This window comes from Chanodichthys erythropterus, chromosome 2, assembly GCF_024489055.1.
Source record: "Chanodichthys erythropterus isolate Z2021 chromosome 2, ASM2448905v1, whole genome shotgun sequence".
NCBI lineage: Eukaryota > Metazoa > Chordata > Actinopteri > Cypriniformes > Xenocyprididae > Chanodichthys > Chanodichthys erythropterus.
In genome coordinates this window covers 32,993,610-33,008,440 of record NC_090222.1, presented here as the reverse complement: position 1 = coordinate 33,008,440, position 14,831 = coordinate 32,993,610, and the positions used below count along the sequence as shown (strand labels likewise).

Here is a 14,831-nt window from a genome sequence, read left to right as displayed (position 1 = left end):
GTTTTCCTCCGCTGAATGTTATCCATTTTAGAACCCCCCAAAAAAATTCCCTTTTGGAGAAATTGAGTTTCGAAATTGAGAAAGTTGATGAATAAATGTATTATTAAATTCTTTACTTAAAAGTGAAACACCTCCCAAACATAACTGTGAAAGTTGTTTTGAGCATGACTCGTGGGTAAGGGAAGCTTTCATCAGACATATTAATCCATCAGGAATTGCCTTTATAACAGAGGTAAATTCTTTAAACAGAACAGGTCATTGATGGATATTCATAAAACATTCAGGAGATATATCACCATTAGAGTTGAACAGATCAGCAACATAAATTGTTTTTATTAAACCATTTATCAAAGAAGACTGGTCTATTTCTAATTTTAATATCCAAATTATTCCATAAGATGGTTTTGTGGGGGTGGAAGTAATTTACCAGTGGAGTAATTGCATTTCATCAGAAAAGAGAGGCCACCTACCCTATTAAATATATTATTAGGAATAAAATACCACATAGAATACATCTTTTTAACCAATTAACTTTAAATGTATTGTTAGTATCATCAAAATTCAGGACTTCAAGACCCCCATTACTTCTTTTGTTTGCTAAAAACATATTTCTTCAATTTATGAGATTTATTACCCCAAATAAAATCAATAAAAAAAAATTTGGAGGTGTGATTATCTACAGCTAAAGACAAATCCTTCTGTTTTGGTTAAGAAAGCTCTGCCTAAAGTTGATAAATCTCTTTGGAGCCAATTATCAAAAATATATTTTGTTAAAAATTCAGAAACTGTCTACTAATTAAATTTTTCGTTATATGAATCCCCAAATATTTCACTTCATTTTTAATTGGTATATTTTCAATTTCAGTTCCTAGTGTCAAATAAGCAAATAATTTCACACTAAATTAAATAAATTAAAGTTTGAGCCCAGAAGGGTTAGAGAAGGCATTAGACTGGAGAAACTTGCTCTTTATCCTTCAAGAATAAAGTAGTATCATCTACTAATTTTGAGATTTGAATCTCTCTGTTAAAGATATCAAGAACAGAAAAATTATGCAAAATATCTATAGATAATGTTTCTACAACAAATATAAAAAATTAGGGGCTCAACCCTGACCTATTCCGTGAAGAATAGGAAACCTTGGTGATTTACGTGAATTTAAAATGATACAACTATCTATTTCTTTGTACAATATTTACGAATTTTGAGGGAAATCCAAAAGCCTCTAAAGAGTTTAGAAGGAACTGGTGCTTCACAGTCAAAGACTAGGGACTTTGTTTACAGTGTCGAAGATCTTATAAAAATTGAGGAATAAGATAATTGCATCAGACTTGATTTCATCATAATCAATAATATTCAGAACAAGTCGAGTATTACAACTAATATGATGATATGATGTAAATGTTAAGTGTAAAGGCCCACTGAAGAGTGTTGGAACGCGCAGCTTTATTCAATGTGTTGATGTCATTTCAACTGAAACAGGAAGAAGGCAATGTATCAAACAGCTCCGTCCTTTTTTTTTAAGTAGCCAATAGCGTTTTGTTTATACCACTGCTTGGCCAGAGCCGTTAAACTCGGTAAAACCTCCGTTTCCTTCTAATCTCTAACCATTTCTCCTCCTAACGGCCTTTATATCATTTTAATATACAGCATTCTGTGCAGAATTCAAATGGGTCCGATACCTTTTGTGATCTGAGCCGACTCGTGCATGTATGATCCACCCTGTGCTTTCGTGTCTCTGGACCGGAGCAGACTGTGCTCGCGTTGCGGCGGTTCATGTGACACTAATGCGAAAACGGACTTCATTCGTGTCAATGGAAAGCATATTTATACTGTCTGAATATAGAATTCACCTTATAGAAACTAGTAAATGTATGAACAAATGACAGATTAAAGCTTCGGTGTCTGTTTATAGTGTAGGAGGGGGCGGGACTTCAGATTCTAGAGAGCATTTGATTGGACAGAAGATTTGATGAGAAATTGAAGTGCGAATGCTTATATCTCCTAAATGCGAATTTTGTCATAGTTTTGGAACACACCAGATTATTCATAACCTTAAGGCCAACATAATCATACTAAAAGCTAAAAAACTTAAATTTTGATTTCAGGGGGACTTTAAGGGGAGGTGCTGAAAAGTCTGCAGGATTCATGACGTCAACCAAAAACAAAAATTACCTCATAGATTTAAAAAAAAAAATTACTTACATTTATATTTTAAAAAAAAAATTACAGAGATATGTATAAGAACAGGAATATTTGAATGTGTACGATGATGATTTGATGACGAGGATTTCACGCAACTGTCACAAATGGTTATTGTTGATTTTTGTTTGTTTTTTCTCTCTGTTTTTATCAGCTCCATCAAGCTTTGACATGACAATAGCGAGATGAATTGCCATAGTTTGAACCTCAAAATCTAAATGCAATTTGAATTCGCATCAAACTACGTCATAAAACTCGCGCAAAGTTGGTGCTTTGAAAAAATGGGAGAAAAAAAAAATTGGTGCTTTGATAATGAGGTAGAATGATAGGGTGATTGACAGGTGTCAAAAAGGTAGGGTCAGTGCTTTTAGGAAAGGAGAGTTCTGAAGCTGCTGAGGGGGGTAGGACCAGTTGCCATGACAACACCGTTCCAATTGGCTTTCTTCAAAGAAAAGCACTAAGAGTTCTGACTGTATGTACCTTTGTTTATATCTATAGTCTGCTGCTGTTTTAGTAAATATGTTCAGCTTCATTCACACTAATGACTAACATGGGATGTTGAGCAGGTGTCCAAACTACTATGACAGCAGGGCCTGTGATGCTGTGAGAGGAAAGTGTATATGCAGCTGTAGAGTCTGTATGTTTTTTAATCTTTTTTTTCGTGGCGTTATTTTCATCCTGCTGGTACAAGAGCGCCACCTGGTGGACATATTGTAAGTTGCACAAAATCTTACTGTAGTATTTTATACCACAAACCAACATCCAATTATAAAAGAATGAGAGATGTTAAAATGCAAAGCCTGTAAAATAGGTTCACAAATGTCTCTGGGTCATTCCAGTCCTTCAAACTATATTCGACTCCAAATATATATATATACAAAAGGGGCAAATTAAATGAAAGAACGGTCGAGTGGCTACATACACTGAGCCAGAAATATTATGAACACAAATGTGACAAGGTCATAACCACACACTCATGCCTGAATAAGCTCACATCAGGAATTGATTAAATCTTCACATTACAGCTTTTGTCCTCTTTCAGAAAATGTACACATGATTTAACTTTTTATAGAATGCCACATTCATTACAAATGACATTTTTTGTAACATCACTAGACTTGGCTTGAAATCTTCTTAAACAACAGAGAAAGGCAAAACTGATAATGGAAGGCCCATGTGAAAATCAAGACACATACACACATTTGAAAAAGTCTGAAACGGCGAGAGAAAAAAAAAAAAAAAAGCACTGACATGAGGAAAACGAGTGCTTAAACTACAAATGAGATGCAGTCCCATTGATTGTCCTTAGTATTTTGAAAACAATTAAAACATTTAGACAAGTCGAGCAGCCTAGTGGTTTAATCATTATTTTGCACTTTAAAATAAAGCACAGGATTTTTCACCTCATTTAATTGCAGCGGGTCAAGGCAAATTTCTCTACATCATTATAAAAATATAAGGCAGGGTCTTTGACTATTAATATCAGACACCATGTGAAGAATACAGCCAAAGGATTTCCTCATCTGAGACTTGTTCCTTTTGCAGTCTTCTGTCTGACAGGAATCCCTTTTTCCCAAAGAAAATGAGGCACTCGGACGTAGCCACCAATGGCAGATGTGTTGCGTTCAGTGGCAGAAGAAATTAAAAATCAATTTCTTTTTCAGTTCCTTCCTAGTAAACCAGGTATTGTAACTCAGAGTAAATGAGAGGAAACATCACGGCACAGGCTCTGTACATGATGGCTCCGCTATTGACCAGCGCTCGTGGAATTGTGAGCCAGGATTCAGATTTGAAGCTGAAGTAAATGGCGTACAAGGCCACCGCGAAAAAGTGACCGATTAGAGTCAAGGGTCTCGGCGACAATCTAAGGAAAAAAGAGATTAGTGGTGTGACAGTGTCTTTGATGGATCTTGGATATCAGCAAGAACAAGTGAAAGAGATCTGATTTGAGGACCACACTGATGTGGTTTAGATGGGTTTTCAATGGCGGATTGTTTGTGAATACTTACACGGATAGAAGGCCGATCGGTCCATTGATACATTCTCCACCAAGTTTGAAATAGTGGAAACAGGCTTTTCTCAACTGATGCAGTGAATCTGAAAATAAACAGAAATTGTAGATATAACAAACTACAGTCAGTGCTGGGGGTAATGTATTACAAGTAATGTGCATTATGTAATCAGATTACTTTTTTGATGTAACAACGTATGTAGAGGCTGTGCTGTATCGTGAATAAGTTACGGCTGAAGGGCGTTGTTAGGCACGATGCGAAGCGGAGTAACCCCTTCAGCCGTGATTTATTCACAATATAGCACTAGCCTCGAGTACCTTATTGCTTTTATAAAACGGTTACCACACAATACAAATATTAAAGGCAGAAATATGTATCAATGCAACTTTCATGAAGTAAACTTTCCCTAAAAGCCTTTCTTCCACCGGAAAAAATAGTCCCTGACCATGAACAGCAACAGAAGTTACATTTTCACGCCATTAGATGGCAGTAAAGAGTGTGTCAGTTAGTAGTGAAGACTTTTGCATTGAAAAGACTGAATTGTTTTGAAAATGGAACAAGATGCAACTGACAAATGCTTTGACTGTCAGTCACAGGAAAACCCCTTAACTGTTAAAAAGACAAGATATTGCAGCGGACTGACATTTAAACAGATTTTTTATTATGAACATAAGACTGACCTGAAGGAAAATGCTAAATCTGAATGCACGTAATAAACTCTCTCACTCGATCTCTTTCTCACAATACTCTTCTACATAATCCAGTAAGCTTCAATGAACAATATCAATTGAGAACAAACAGTTTACGTTGCTAAGAGTGGTTGTTAAGGGTGTTGCGTAGTGATACAGAGAACTGTTGAGTGAAGCGGTCTTAGCCATGTTTTATCGTGAATAAAACACAGCTATTGACCAATCAGAATCAAGGACAGGAACTAACCATTTTATAATACTTGATAAATTTACACATTAATATTTGAGTTACTTTAAAAAAAAAAAGTAATTCACATTACTTTTCAATTTGTTGAAAAATGTTGTTGAATGCAAAAAAGAACTTCTCGGTTTTTAAGAAAAAAACACTTGAAACGGCCTGGAAGAGCGAGTCTCAGTCACGTGAGAAAAAGTAATGCAAAAGTAACGTAACATTACTTTCCATAAAAAAGTAATTAGGGCCCTGTTTACACCTGGTATTGATATACATTTTGGTCAATCAGATCACAAGTGGACGATGCTTACTACAGGTGTAAACGGGGTGTAAAATGCTTTTAGCTTGTCCACTTTTGACCACTTCCAGAGATAGTCGAAAACCATAGAATGTATAAAACAATGGTCCGTGGCGTCACCCATAGGTTTCTGAAGTGGGCGGAGCCGGCCGTCGCCATCTTGGCAGAGCGTCACCACGCGTCACTCCCAGATAACCGAAAATGGGCAAAGAGGCAGGACGTGGTGGTTAACGGACACCAGACAAACAGCTATTAGTGACAACAGCGGCAATACACCTGTCACTCAAGTGGCCACACCCTTAATTATACAGAACTTTAGAGTTTAATATAATTTAAACAGATTAGTTATAAAAAAAAATCACCCCCTCACAGTTGTCATGAAGGGCAAAATTAGCTATATAGACCAAAACCACTTTTTATACCAGGCTGTAAACTTATTTTTTTTCTGTTGTAAAGTTGGGCATTTTAACATGGGGGGCTATGAGATTGACTACCTTTTGGAGCCTGTCTCTAGTGGCCAGTCATTGAATTGCAGTTTAAGTTATTTCCGTGTTGGATTCAAGAGATTGCAAGAAGTTGCTTGTTGAAAACACATTGGACTTGATTGCTTTCGTAGTGTAGACGCTCATGTGAACATACACAAAAGACCACCTACTGACCTAATGCTTAAACTTTATGGGAAGCGCTCTAACCAGTCGGGATTTAAACTGTTAGTTGGCTGGAGACCCAAGTTTGGTTCGAAGATGAAAAACGTACCAAGCACAATGTTCTCTCACCATTCCTGATTTCTAAGGGTGCGTTCACACTTGTCATGTTTGGTTAGATTAAAACGAACCCTGGTGCGATTGCTCGGTTAGTGCGGTTCATTTGAATGTGAACGCTGCCATCCGAACCCTGGTGCGCACCAAACAAGCGGACCGAGACCGCTGAAAAGATGGGTCTCGGTCCGCTTCCAAACGAACTCTGGTGCGGTTCGAATGATATATGAACGCAACACGGACCAAAGACATGTAAACAAACCAAAAAAAGGAAGACGAAATTCTAAAATGGACAGAATGTCGGTTTTTCTCATCATAGATGCGAGTTTGCCCATCACAGACATCAGACGCGCGTCTCCACGCAGCAGATCGTTTGTGTGTGACCGAGGGATTCTCCCCGCTGTTTTGACTACTTTACACATTTTATAAGCTCTTCACGAGTTTCCAGCTGGCCAAAATACCATCACATGGAGGCTACGGACAGCTACACACACACAACAAGCGCATTTACCTCAGAAAACAGCACTATTTTGGATGTTCAGTAAGTTCCGTCTCAAAAATAGGCAATACGTCATAAAATCCGACCAATCACGTTGTGAATGTATCCCTATGCCTGAAGGTTCGGTATGTTTTGGTTCAATGATAAAATTGTCAATCTTAACGCTAATCGGACCAGGACTAAATGTTTTTTTTTTTTTTTTTTTTTTTTTTTTTTTGGTCCGGACCAAATTAACCAAACGAACCGAACTACAAGTGTGAACGCACCCTAACACAGTGTGGTCTTGCTGCTATCAAAGCAGAAGCAAAAGCTGCTGCTCTCCATATGTTTTTCTGTCGTCTCCAGCCATTCATATGTGATTAGCGCAAACTTATTTTGTCCATTAGATCGAAAGATCTAAAAGAAAATACCCACCCATAGACCCTCCCCTCAAAGAAATCAGGACAGAAGTAGTTGAAAGTGGATAAGAGAGACAGATAAAGACACGGGGTGTAAACATGAACGTGTCTCCTTCGTCTACTTGTGATCTGATTTAAGAATGTGTTTTGTCACTTACTGTCGGTCGCAGCAAACAGCTCATACAGCGCTTGAGCCAAGATGTTCACTACAAATGAGTGAGATGATTTCCGCTCCCAGTGGAATTTCTTCTTTGCCTGACAACAAAAACATAATCTAATTTCTCAGTTTCACTATGATCATATCTGCATTTAGGCATTCATTCATTAAAAACCTGCTGAGGTGCCTTACTGTCTACTGCTTAAGGCTTTACACTTACTTACTGTTGTACCTAATCTAATAAGCATAAATATACACAAAAACTACAAATATCAAGTAAAATTGTTAAATTCGGTTAATCAAGAAGAAGATATCAACCTATAGTATAGTCAACTCGCTAAGTTTTGCAACAAAGTTGATGTTACATATTCTTGTTTTCATATGATTTGCAGTGACGAGCAGCAATGAAAGGGATCTGATGTTAGCCGTTTCTCAATCAGATCTTCTGGTTACCTGGAGCACAGCTGTATTATCATAGAGATCAGGGATGTTCTTTAGCAGGTCTCTCCAGATGCGGACGTCATTCAGCACAACGCTCATCCCGCCACCGGTCAGAGGATGACGCATGTTATACGCGTCTCCCAAGAGCAGAACTCCTAATGGAGGACAGGTGGGTCATCATTTGCAACACAATTTTTTTTTTTTTTTTTTCAGAATTCTTTGATGAACAGAAAGTTCAAAAGGATTTATTTGAAATAGAAATCTTATGTAACATTCTAAATGATTTTACTGTTACTTCTGATCAATTTAATGCTTCCTTGCTTTTTTTTTTTTTTTTTTTTTTTAGTTAGTGATTTCCACAACAATATAAAGCAGCACAATAATAATAAGAAATGTTTCTTGAGCAGCAAATCAGTATATTAGTATGATTTCTGAAGGATCATGTGACACTGAAGACTGGAGTAATGATGCTGAAAATTCAGCTTTGCATCACAGGAATAAATTACATTTTTAAATATATTCAAGCGAAAACAGATAACATTTCACAATATTACTATTATTACTGTATTTTTGATCTTATAAATGCAGCCTAAAATGGACTTCTTTCAAAAAATGTTTAGAAATCCAAATCTTTGGTGTGTTTTGATATACTACTGTATATAGAGAGTCATTCCCTATGGCTCACCTTGTTTATTGACTGGTGAGGGTGGCAGAAAGCTGGCAGGCATCGTTCTCAAGCGATCATTCTGCAATGCCAACATGAACGGCTCCTTCAAGTGCTCTGTGTAAGCAAAACAGACATATTTGTGAGCATTTTATTATCTAAATGTTTAAATTGTGTTGTGCTCTATATAGAAATACAACTGTAATGAAAAGTATTTAATGTCTAAGTCCGATACCTGGTAGTTGGGGGTAGATTTTTTCTGTCATGTACTGCATAATGTCTCGGGGCATCTCTCCTCTGATATCCACCAGAACCCGAGTCTCATTGGAGGAGATCTGATAGATCAGCACTGGACTGGGATCAGCTAGAACCAGCTCTGCATGATTGGGCTTGAACTGAGGAGAGTCCTGGAAGAGAACATAACCGCACAATGAACCACTGTGTTGCTTGGGAATTTTAACAGAAGTATGCAACCGTCACCCTTATATTTACCTTCATTATGCATCCAACAAAATGAGACGACACTTTAACTTTCCCAGAAACCAGATTCTTACGGAACTTGGAGAAACAGCCGTCGGCGACTATGGTCAGAGGAGAATGGATCTCCTGAGAGAGAGAGAGGGTAAAATTACAGTGGAAAAAAAAGAGTTTATTTCATCATAAACTATGACATATATAAATAACAGTGTAGCTTACAGAAGTATTTTACCTCCTGTGGACGATTGCCAGAGCAATGATCCATTTATCAATACTGTATACAACAACATCCAAATATTTTAACAAATATTTCAATCGAGTATCAGTGTGCTTGATCACCTTGATCATCCCAGAGTCTTTCTCCCTGTACTGAATTCCTGTCACACACTCATCTTCTTCCTCCAGGCTGGTCACCGTTCCCTCCACGAACTTCACACTAGACAAATATGACATAATATTAAACAGATCAGTCTCTAAATCCTTGAAGAAAGACAAAATCCCTTACAAAGACTCCTTACAAAGTTGAACACTAACACATAAAGAAGTTCTACACTGTTACAAATAAAAGGATTTTCACATGATGCCCCAAAGAACATTTCAGTAAACAGTTTTAAAAGAACAGCTATATTTAAATAATCTAAAGAATCTTTTTCCACTGTAAAGAACCTTTTGTGGAATGGAAATGTTCAGTGGATGTTAAAGGTTCCTAATGGATCCATATGCCAATAGAGTTCAACAGTCAAGTTCCGGAAGTAAAAAATGTTTAACGATAACTTATAAACCTTTAAAGACAGCCTTACTGTAAGCTACAAGTTTGTTAATTTGTAGTATTTGCATTATTTCAGCTTATTTTAAAAATAAAAGTGTTTAACAGCAGAATTCCTGGTGAAAAACTACATTACCCATGATGCTGTACAGAAAATTACGCCAATCAGAGAGTCGAGCAAGCAAAATGCTGCAAAACATCTTGTTAGCTTTGCCTACTTCCATGAAGAACTGCAAATGATGTAATCGGTTTGATTTGATTATGCTGTTTGCAATGATTCATGGGATTGTAGTTCTTTCTATCACTAATGCTGTTAAGTACACAGTTTTGTACCTTTTTCTTTTTGTACGATTTTAAAAAACTTCAAATCAAAGTTTGTAATGTTGTGATTCACATCATAGCTGGTTGGCTTGATTCATGGAAAGAAAAGAAATTTGAAATCCCTATGGAGAAAAATGAATGGAAAAAATACTTCCAGAGCCAGCGCTGCTAAAAAAGTGGGTGGGAAGAATAAGGTACTGTATAATCTCATCACATGAGGTCTAGTCAAAAATCATATTATGCAAATGTGTGTTTTCCTGGCAGTGGTTAAAACACTTTCAGATTTGAATAATTCTTAGAAATAAGAATGATAAACATGACATGCAAGATCATAATCATAAATGGAAATTTCAAATGGCGTCAGGTATTTACTTGGGCTCAGCGAGGGCAGCTCGACGCAGTCCCATGATAAAGCGTCCATGGTGGAAGGCTCGCCCACCCTGAATGCTGTTCTCCTGCTGGGGATACGGGATCTCCACCTCCGTCCTGCTCTCCAGGTCATGGATCACATATCCATTCACCACATGGGCGTCCAGACCTTCAACAGTACCTGAGAGAAGACAAACAGAAAATTACAAAAGATTGTGACTTTAAGTTAAATACAAAGCTACAAATGTGAATTTGGATATTAAAGATCTATCCAAAAAACACGACAAAAATATGAAAGGAGGATTTGAGCAAGCATGCATTTAATAGAAGGATCAGATGAAGTGTAACCGTAAACAGGGGATCTGTACCCTCCAGGCCGAGTTCTTTGAGTGCCAGAAATCCTCCCGGCTGCAGAAGTTCTCCCACTATCCGATCTGGTTCTTTCATGTCCCTCTCCACCACCGTGACTCTCCGGCCATCCCGGGCCAGGACGGCGGCCATGGCTGATCCCAGAACACCAGCACCCACTATAATGACCTCGGGATCCTCTGCCTGATCGCACTGACCGTCTGTCGCCCTCCTTCGCTTTACATCTCTCTAGTTAGAAAGAAGCAACAACTGTCTTTATTATAAAAATATCAATATTTATTTGTATTTTTTAAATTGAATATTTATAAAAAAATATATATATAATCTTAAAATGTAATTAAATATAATAATTTGTGTATTTTTTCATGTAATGTTCAAGATGTTCTCAAATTAATTAGCAACATGCTAATAAGTTGCTAATCATGCTAACAACATGCTAAAACAAGCATGTAAAATGCTAATCATTCTAGCAACATGTTCAAACATGCTATGTGTTAAAACAGGTAGCAAGAACTGACTTTGTGAAGCCAACATCAAAGTTTGTCATCAAATTTACTCATCTAGTTAAAATTATTATATTATTTATATTATAAAATACTTGTTAGAAATCTTTAAAGGATTAGTTCACTTTCAAATTAAAATTTCCTGATAATTTACTCACCCCCCATGTCATCCAAGATGTTCATGTCTTTCTTTCTTCAGTCAAAAAGAAATGAAGGTTTTTGATGAAAACATTCCAGGATAATTCTCCTTATAGTGGACTTCAGTGGTCTCCAAAAGGTTGAAGGTCAAAATTAAAGTTTCAGTGCAGCTTCAAAGGGCTTTAAAGGGGACCTATTATGCAAATTCACTTTTGCATGGTGTTTGGATATAAATGTGTGTTGGCAGTGTGTGTACACAACCACCCTATATGATAAAAATCCAACCACCCAAAAATCATAAGCAGTGTCTCTGAACAAGCTGTTTGCAGGTTCCTGGCAATGTGACATCACATTAGCCACAGGCCCCGCCCACGAATGTTGACATATACTGCCGTTTTAACATAGAACCTCCCTGAGCGAGTTCACGGTGAGTTTACACAGTCCGCCATTGCTGCACTGACGAGAATGTCTCCCAAGCGTTTTAGGTGTTCTGTAGCTGGTGGATTAATCCACATAGCTCTCTCCAGTTACTCCCAAAATCTGAGCCACTGAAGACGAGGAGAATTAATTTTCGAAGAAAATGCTCCCTCAACTCTACCGAAATTAATTTATGTCTGCGTGAATCATTTCACACCGGACTGCTTTGTGAACAAATGTAAATACAAAGGGACAATACAAAACAGATGTTGTGCTAAAAATATGTTAAACAAGGATAGATCGGTACAAACTGTTTGTGATCCAGCTTACAGTCTCCAGATTGATACTGGATACTGCAGTAATGAAGGTGAGAGCACTTTATTACAGTTCATCGGATTTGATTTACGGATATAAAGTTTACCAGTTTATTTAGCACCGCCCGAAAAGGCATAAGGTCTATATATATTTGTTTACTGTTTGTAACGAGTGTTTTTTTTTTTTTAGAAAATTACTTATTGTTTTGCTAGATAAGACCCTTATTCATCATCTGGTGTCATTTACAGCCCTTTGAAGCTGCACTGAAACTGCAATTTTGAACTTCAACCGTTTGGGCTCCATTGAAGTCCACTATAAGTAGAATAATCCTGGAATGTTTTCATCAAAAACCTTAATTTCTTTTCTACTGAAGAAAGAAAGACATGAACATCTTAGATGACATGAGGGTGAGTAAATTATCAGGAAAATTTTGTTTGAAAGTGAACTAATCCTTTAAATAATAATATTAAAAGAAAAGAAAATCTGGGCTTGATTTGGTTGTTCTAAAGGTCACCGTTAAAGGTCCTCAGGGTCAGATTGACCCCACATTCAAAATGGGAAAATTTAAAAAAAATAATAATTTATTATTTCATTTTTCAAAAAATAAATAAATCCAGTATAAATCAGAAAATGTTTACATGTAAATAAAGGTCTGGTTCTAGAACTTTCTATCTCTATCACACACACACGTGTGTGACTGCAACAGAGAACATTTTTATAGAAAATCCATTTAAATCCATCAAATTAAAATCCAATAAAATCATCAAAACTGGCATAAATCTGGAAAATTTCCATACAGAAATGAAGGACTAATATTAGAGCACAAAGGCAACATGGAACATGCATGTTCACAAAATATATCATAAAGTTGTGAGAAGTTGAAACATCAAGAAAAATGAAGTGAAAATGAAATGAATCCCTATTGACCTCTATTGGAGATATGTGGTCATTGCACTTTCTTTCTTTAACTATAATTCCTAAAGTTTTTCCACAAACCTGTAGATGGTAGTATTCTATCCCTAACACCTAGTGCAATGTCCAAATACAATTTAGATTTAATTAAGATTACATTTCCTTATGTAATCGCTCTGTAAATGTTTGGGGTCAATCTCGTTAGTCCAATTAAGGGACCAATCTTCTTTATAGTCCCCTTATAATGTAATAGAAATATAAGTGTGTGTTTTATGTTTCGAAAATATATATATATATATATGAATGAAAGAATTAATGAATTAACTATATTTTTGTTGTTATTATTATGATCGCACAATTTGATTTGATTGTTTGTAATAAAACTCAAAATGACTCTTTATTAGCTGTGAATTATTTCCAGTGATCATATTAATTTCTTGAAAGTTGAAATTGACTGCATGAAAACTAAATGCTCAACTATGAAAACAGAAACATAGTATGATCAAAAACACATCTCACCTTCTTAGAAGTTCGACTACAGCTGTCTGTACTAGACATGGAGAAGAGTTTTTTGGTCGGAGAGAATCTAGTCAAGAGTTTGAGAGGCATCTGGAGAAACTGAGGCGCTTTGAGGGTCTGTCCGCGGAGCCCGAGACACGTGAACATCAGCCCCACGGACACGCACAGCAGCGCGGCCACTATCAGCTCTCTGGGTGCATAACTCACCAGGGCATCACATTTCTTATAGATATAAGTAAAACTTGCGATGCCAAGAAAGGTCCACATGTCGAAAATCACTTTATAAAGAATAATAATAGCTTTATGACGTTCAAAAATGTCAATAAAGTCTATTTTCTGATCACCTGTGCTTTTCTTTAGAGTTATTCCAAGAAAAAGCTATTTTGAAAAATATAGTATCCGTTTTTCAGAGTAAAGTAGGGCATTAATTTAGTCAAATGCCTCTTATTATAAATAATCATAAATAAAAATTAGGTATCCAGGTGCAGTCGAGTTAGTGCGACGCTTCTAGGTGATGCTGAATAATTTATGATAATGAGGGCGCGGATCCTCTTGCAGTTTGTAGACGGCAGCGTCCCGCCTCCTCTGTTTAGAATGAGCCAATCAGCTGCGAGGGTTCGGTGAGCAGAGCTCACGCTATCTGGCCATTGGCCAATCCAAGGCTGCTGGTTGGCGAATAGATTGCAGTATGATGTGATGTCACAGAGAGGTTGCGTTTGGCAGATGTTACGAGAAAAGAGCGTCATTTCATGTAGTCCTAAATGTCCACGTTGTATAAGAATTGATTGTACTAAAGGGCTAAAAAATACATTTATGCCTTTAATTTGGGGAGAATAAATAATCCAGAGCCCAATGAGTGCAATGCCATTATTATATAGGACTGTTTTGTTTGTTTATACATGTAATGTGACAAAATATATTGATATGTTAAACTAAAAGGCTGAGATTAACAATCACAAGTTGATTGGTCCAGAAAATACATTAAATAAATTATAAAATAATATCATAATCCCAGGCTGATAACATTGTTACATTGTTTTGCTTGATGAACTCGAATAAATACATTGTGAACATTGTATACATGATGCATACAGTATTGAATACATATCTGCACACACACAGAGAGTAAGCAGAACAGAACACACCTTTATCAGAAGTAATCTGTTCCAGATCACACAGGATGTACGGTTATAAGGATGACCAGACAAACAATTTTTATTTATTTTTTTTGCCACAAGAACATTATGTATTACATATTTACACTATCATATTAACATTAGCTGCCAGAAAAAAAAGAAGGAAATGTTACATAAATTTCAGTGCTTTCAGAGCATTACATGTTTTCAGTGCTTTTTTTGTTTTTGGTTTGTTCCAAAA

The 14,831-nt window shown here is 36.6% G+C and overlaps 1 protein-coding gene across 1 annotated transcript; it reads right to left on the bottom strand.

The window, feature by feature from the left end:
* Positions 1-2,274: 2,274 nt before the first annotated feature.
* sqlea (squalene epoxidase a) lies at positions 2,275-13,958 on the bottom strand. Its single transcript, XM_067396654.1, has 11 exons — positions 13,455-13,958; positions 10,650-10,878; positions 10,285-10,462; positions 9,165-9,261; positions 8,841-8,954; positions 8,584-8,755; positions 8,370-8,465; positions 7,697-7,839; positions 7,245-7,341; positions 4,210-4,297; positions 2,275-4,064 (listed from the first exon to the last, which is right to left on the bottom strand). The coding sequence occupies exons 1-11, from the start codon at positions 13,719-13,721 to the stop codon at positions 3,872-3,874; spliced, it is 1,674 nt and encodes a 557-aa protein (XP_067252755.1). The 5' UTR covers positions 13,722-13,958; the 3' UTR covers positions 2,275-3,871.
* Positions 13,959-14,831: the final 873 nt, after the last annotated feature.

Bases quoted from the DNA above. Each gene is read 5' to 3' on its own strand.
- sqlea (XM_067396654.1), bottom strand. From the start codon at position 13,721: ATGTGGACCTTTCTTGGCATCGCAAGTTTTACTTATATCTATAAGAAA. The intron at 8,466-8,583 runs GTATCGGACTTA...TTGCTTACACAG, and splicing joins AATCTACCCCCAACTACCAG to AGCACTTGAAGGAGCCGTTC. The intron at 4,065-4,209 runs GTAAGTATTCAC...TTTTTTCCTTAG, and splicing joins CCGATCGGCCTTCTATCCGT to ATTGTCGCCGAGACCCTTGA.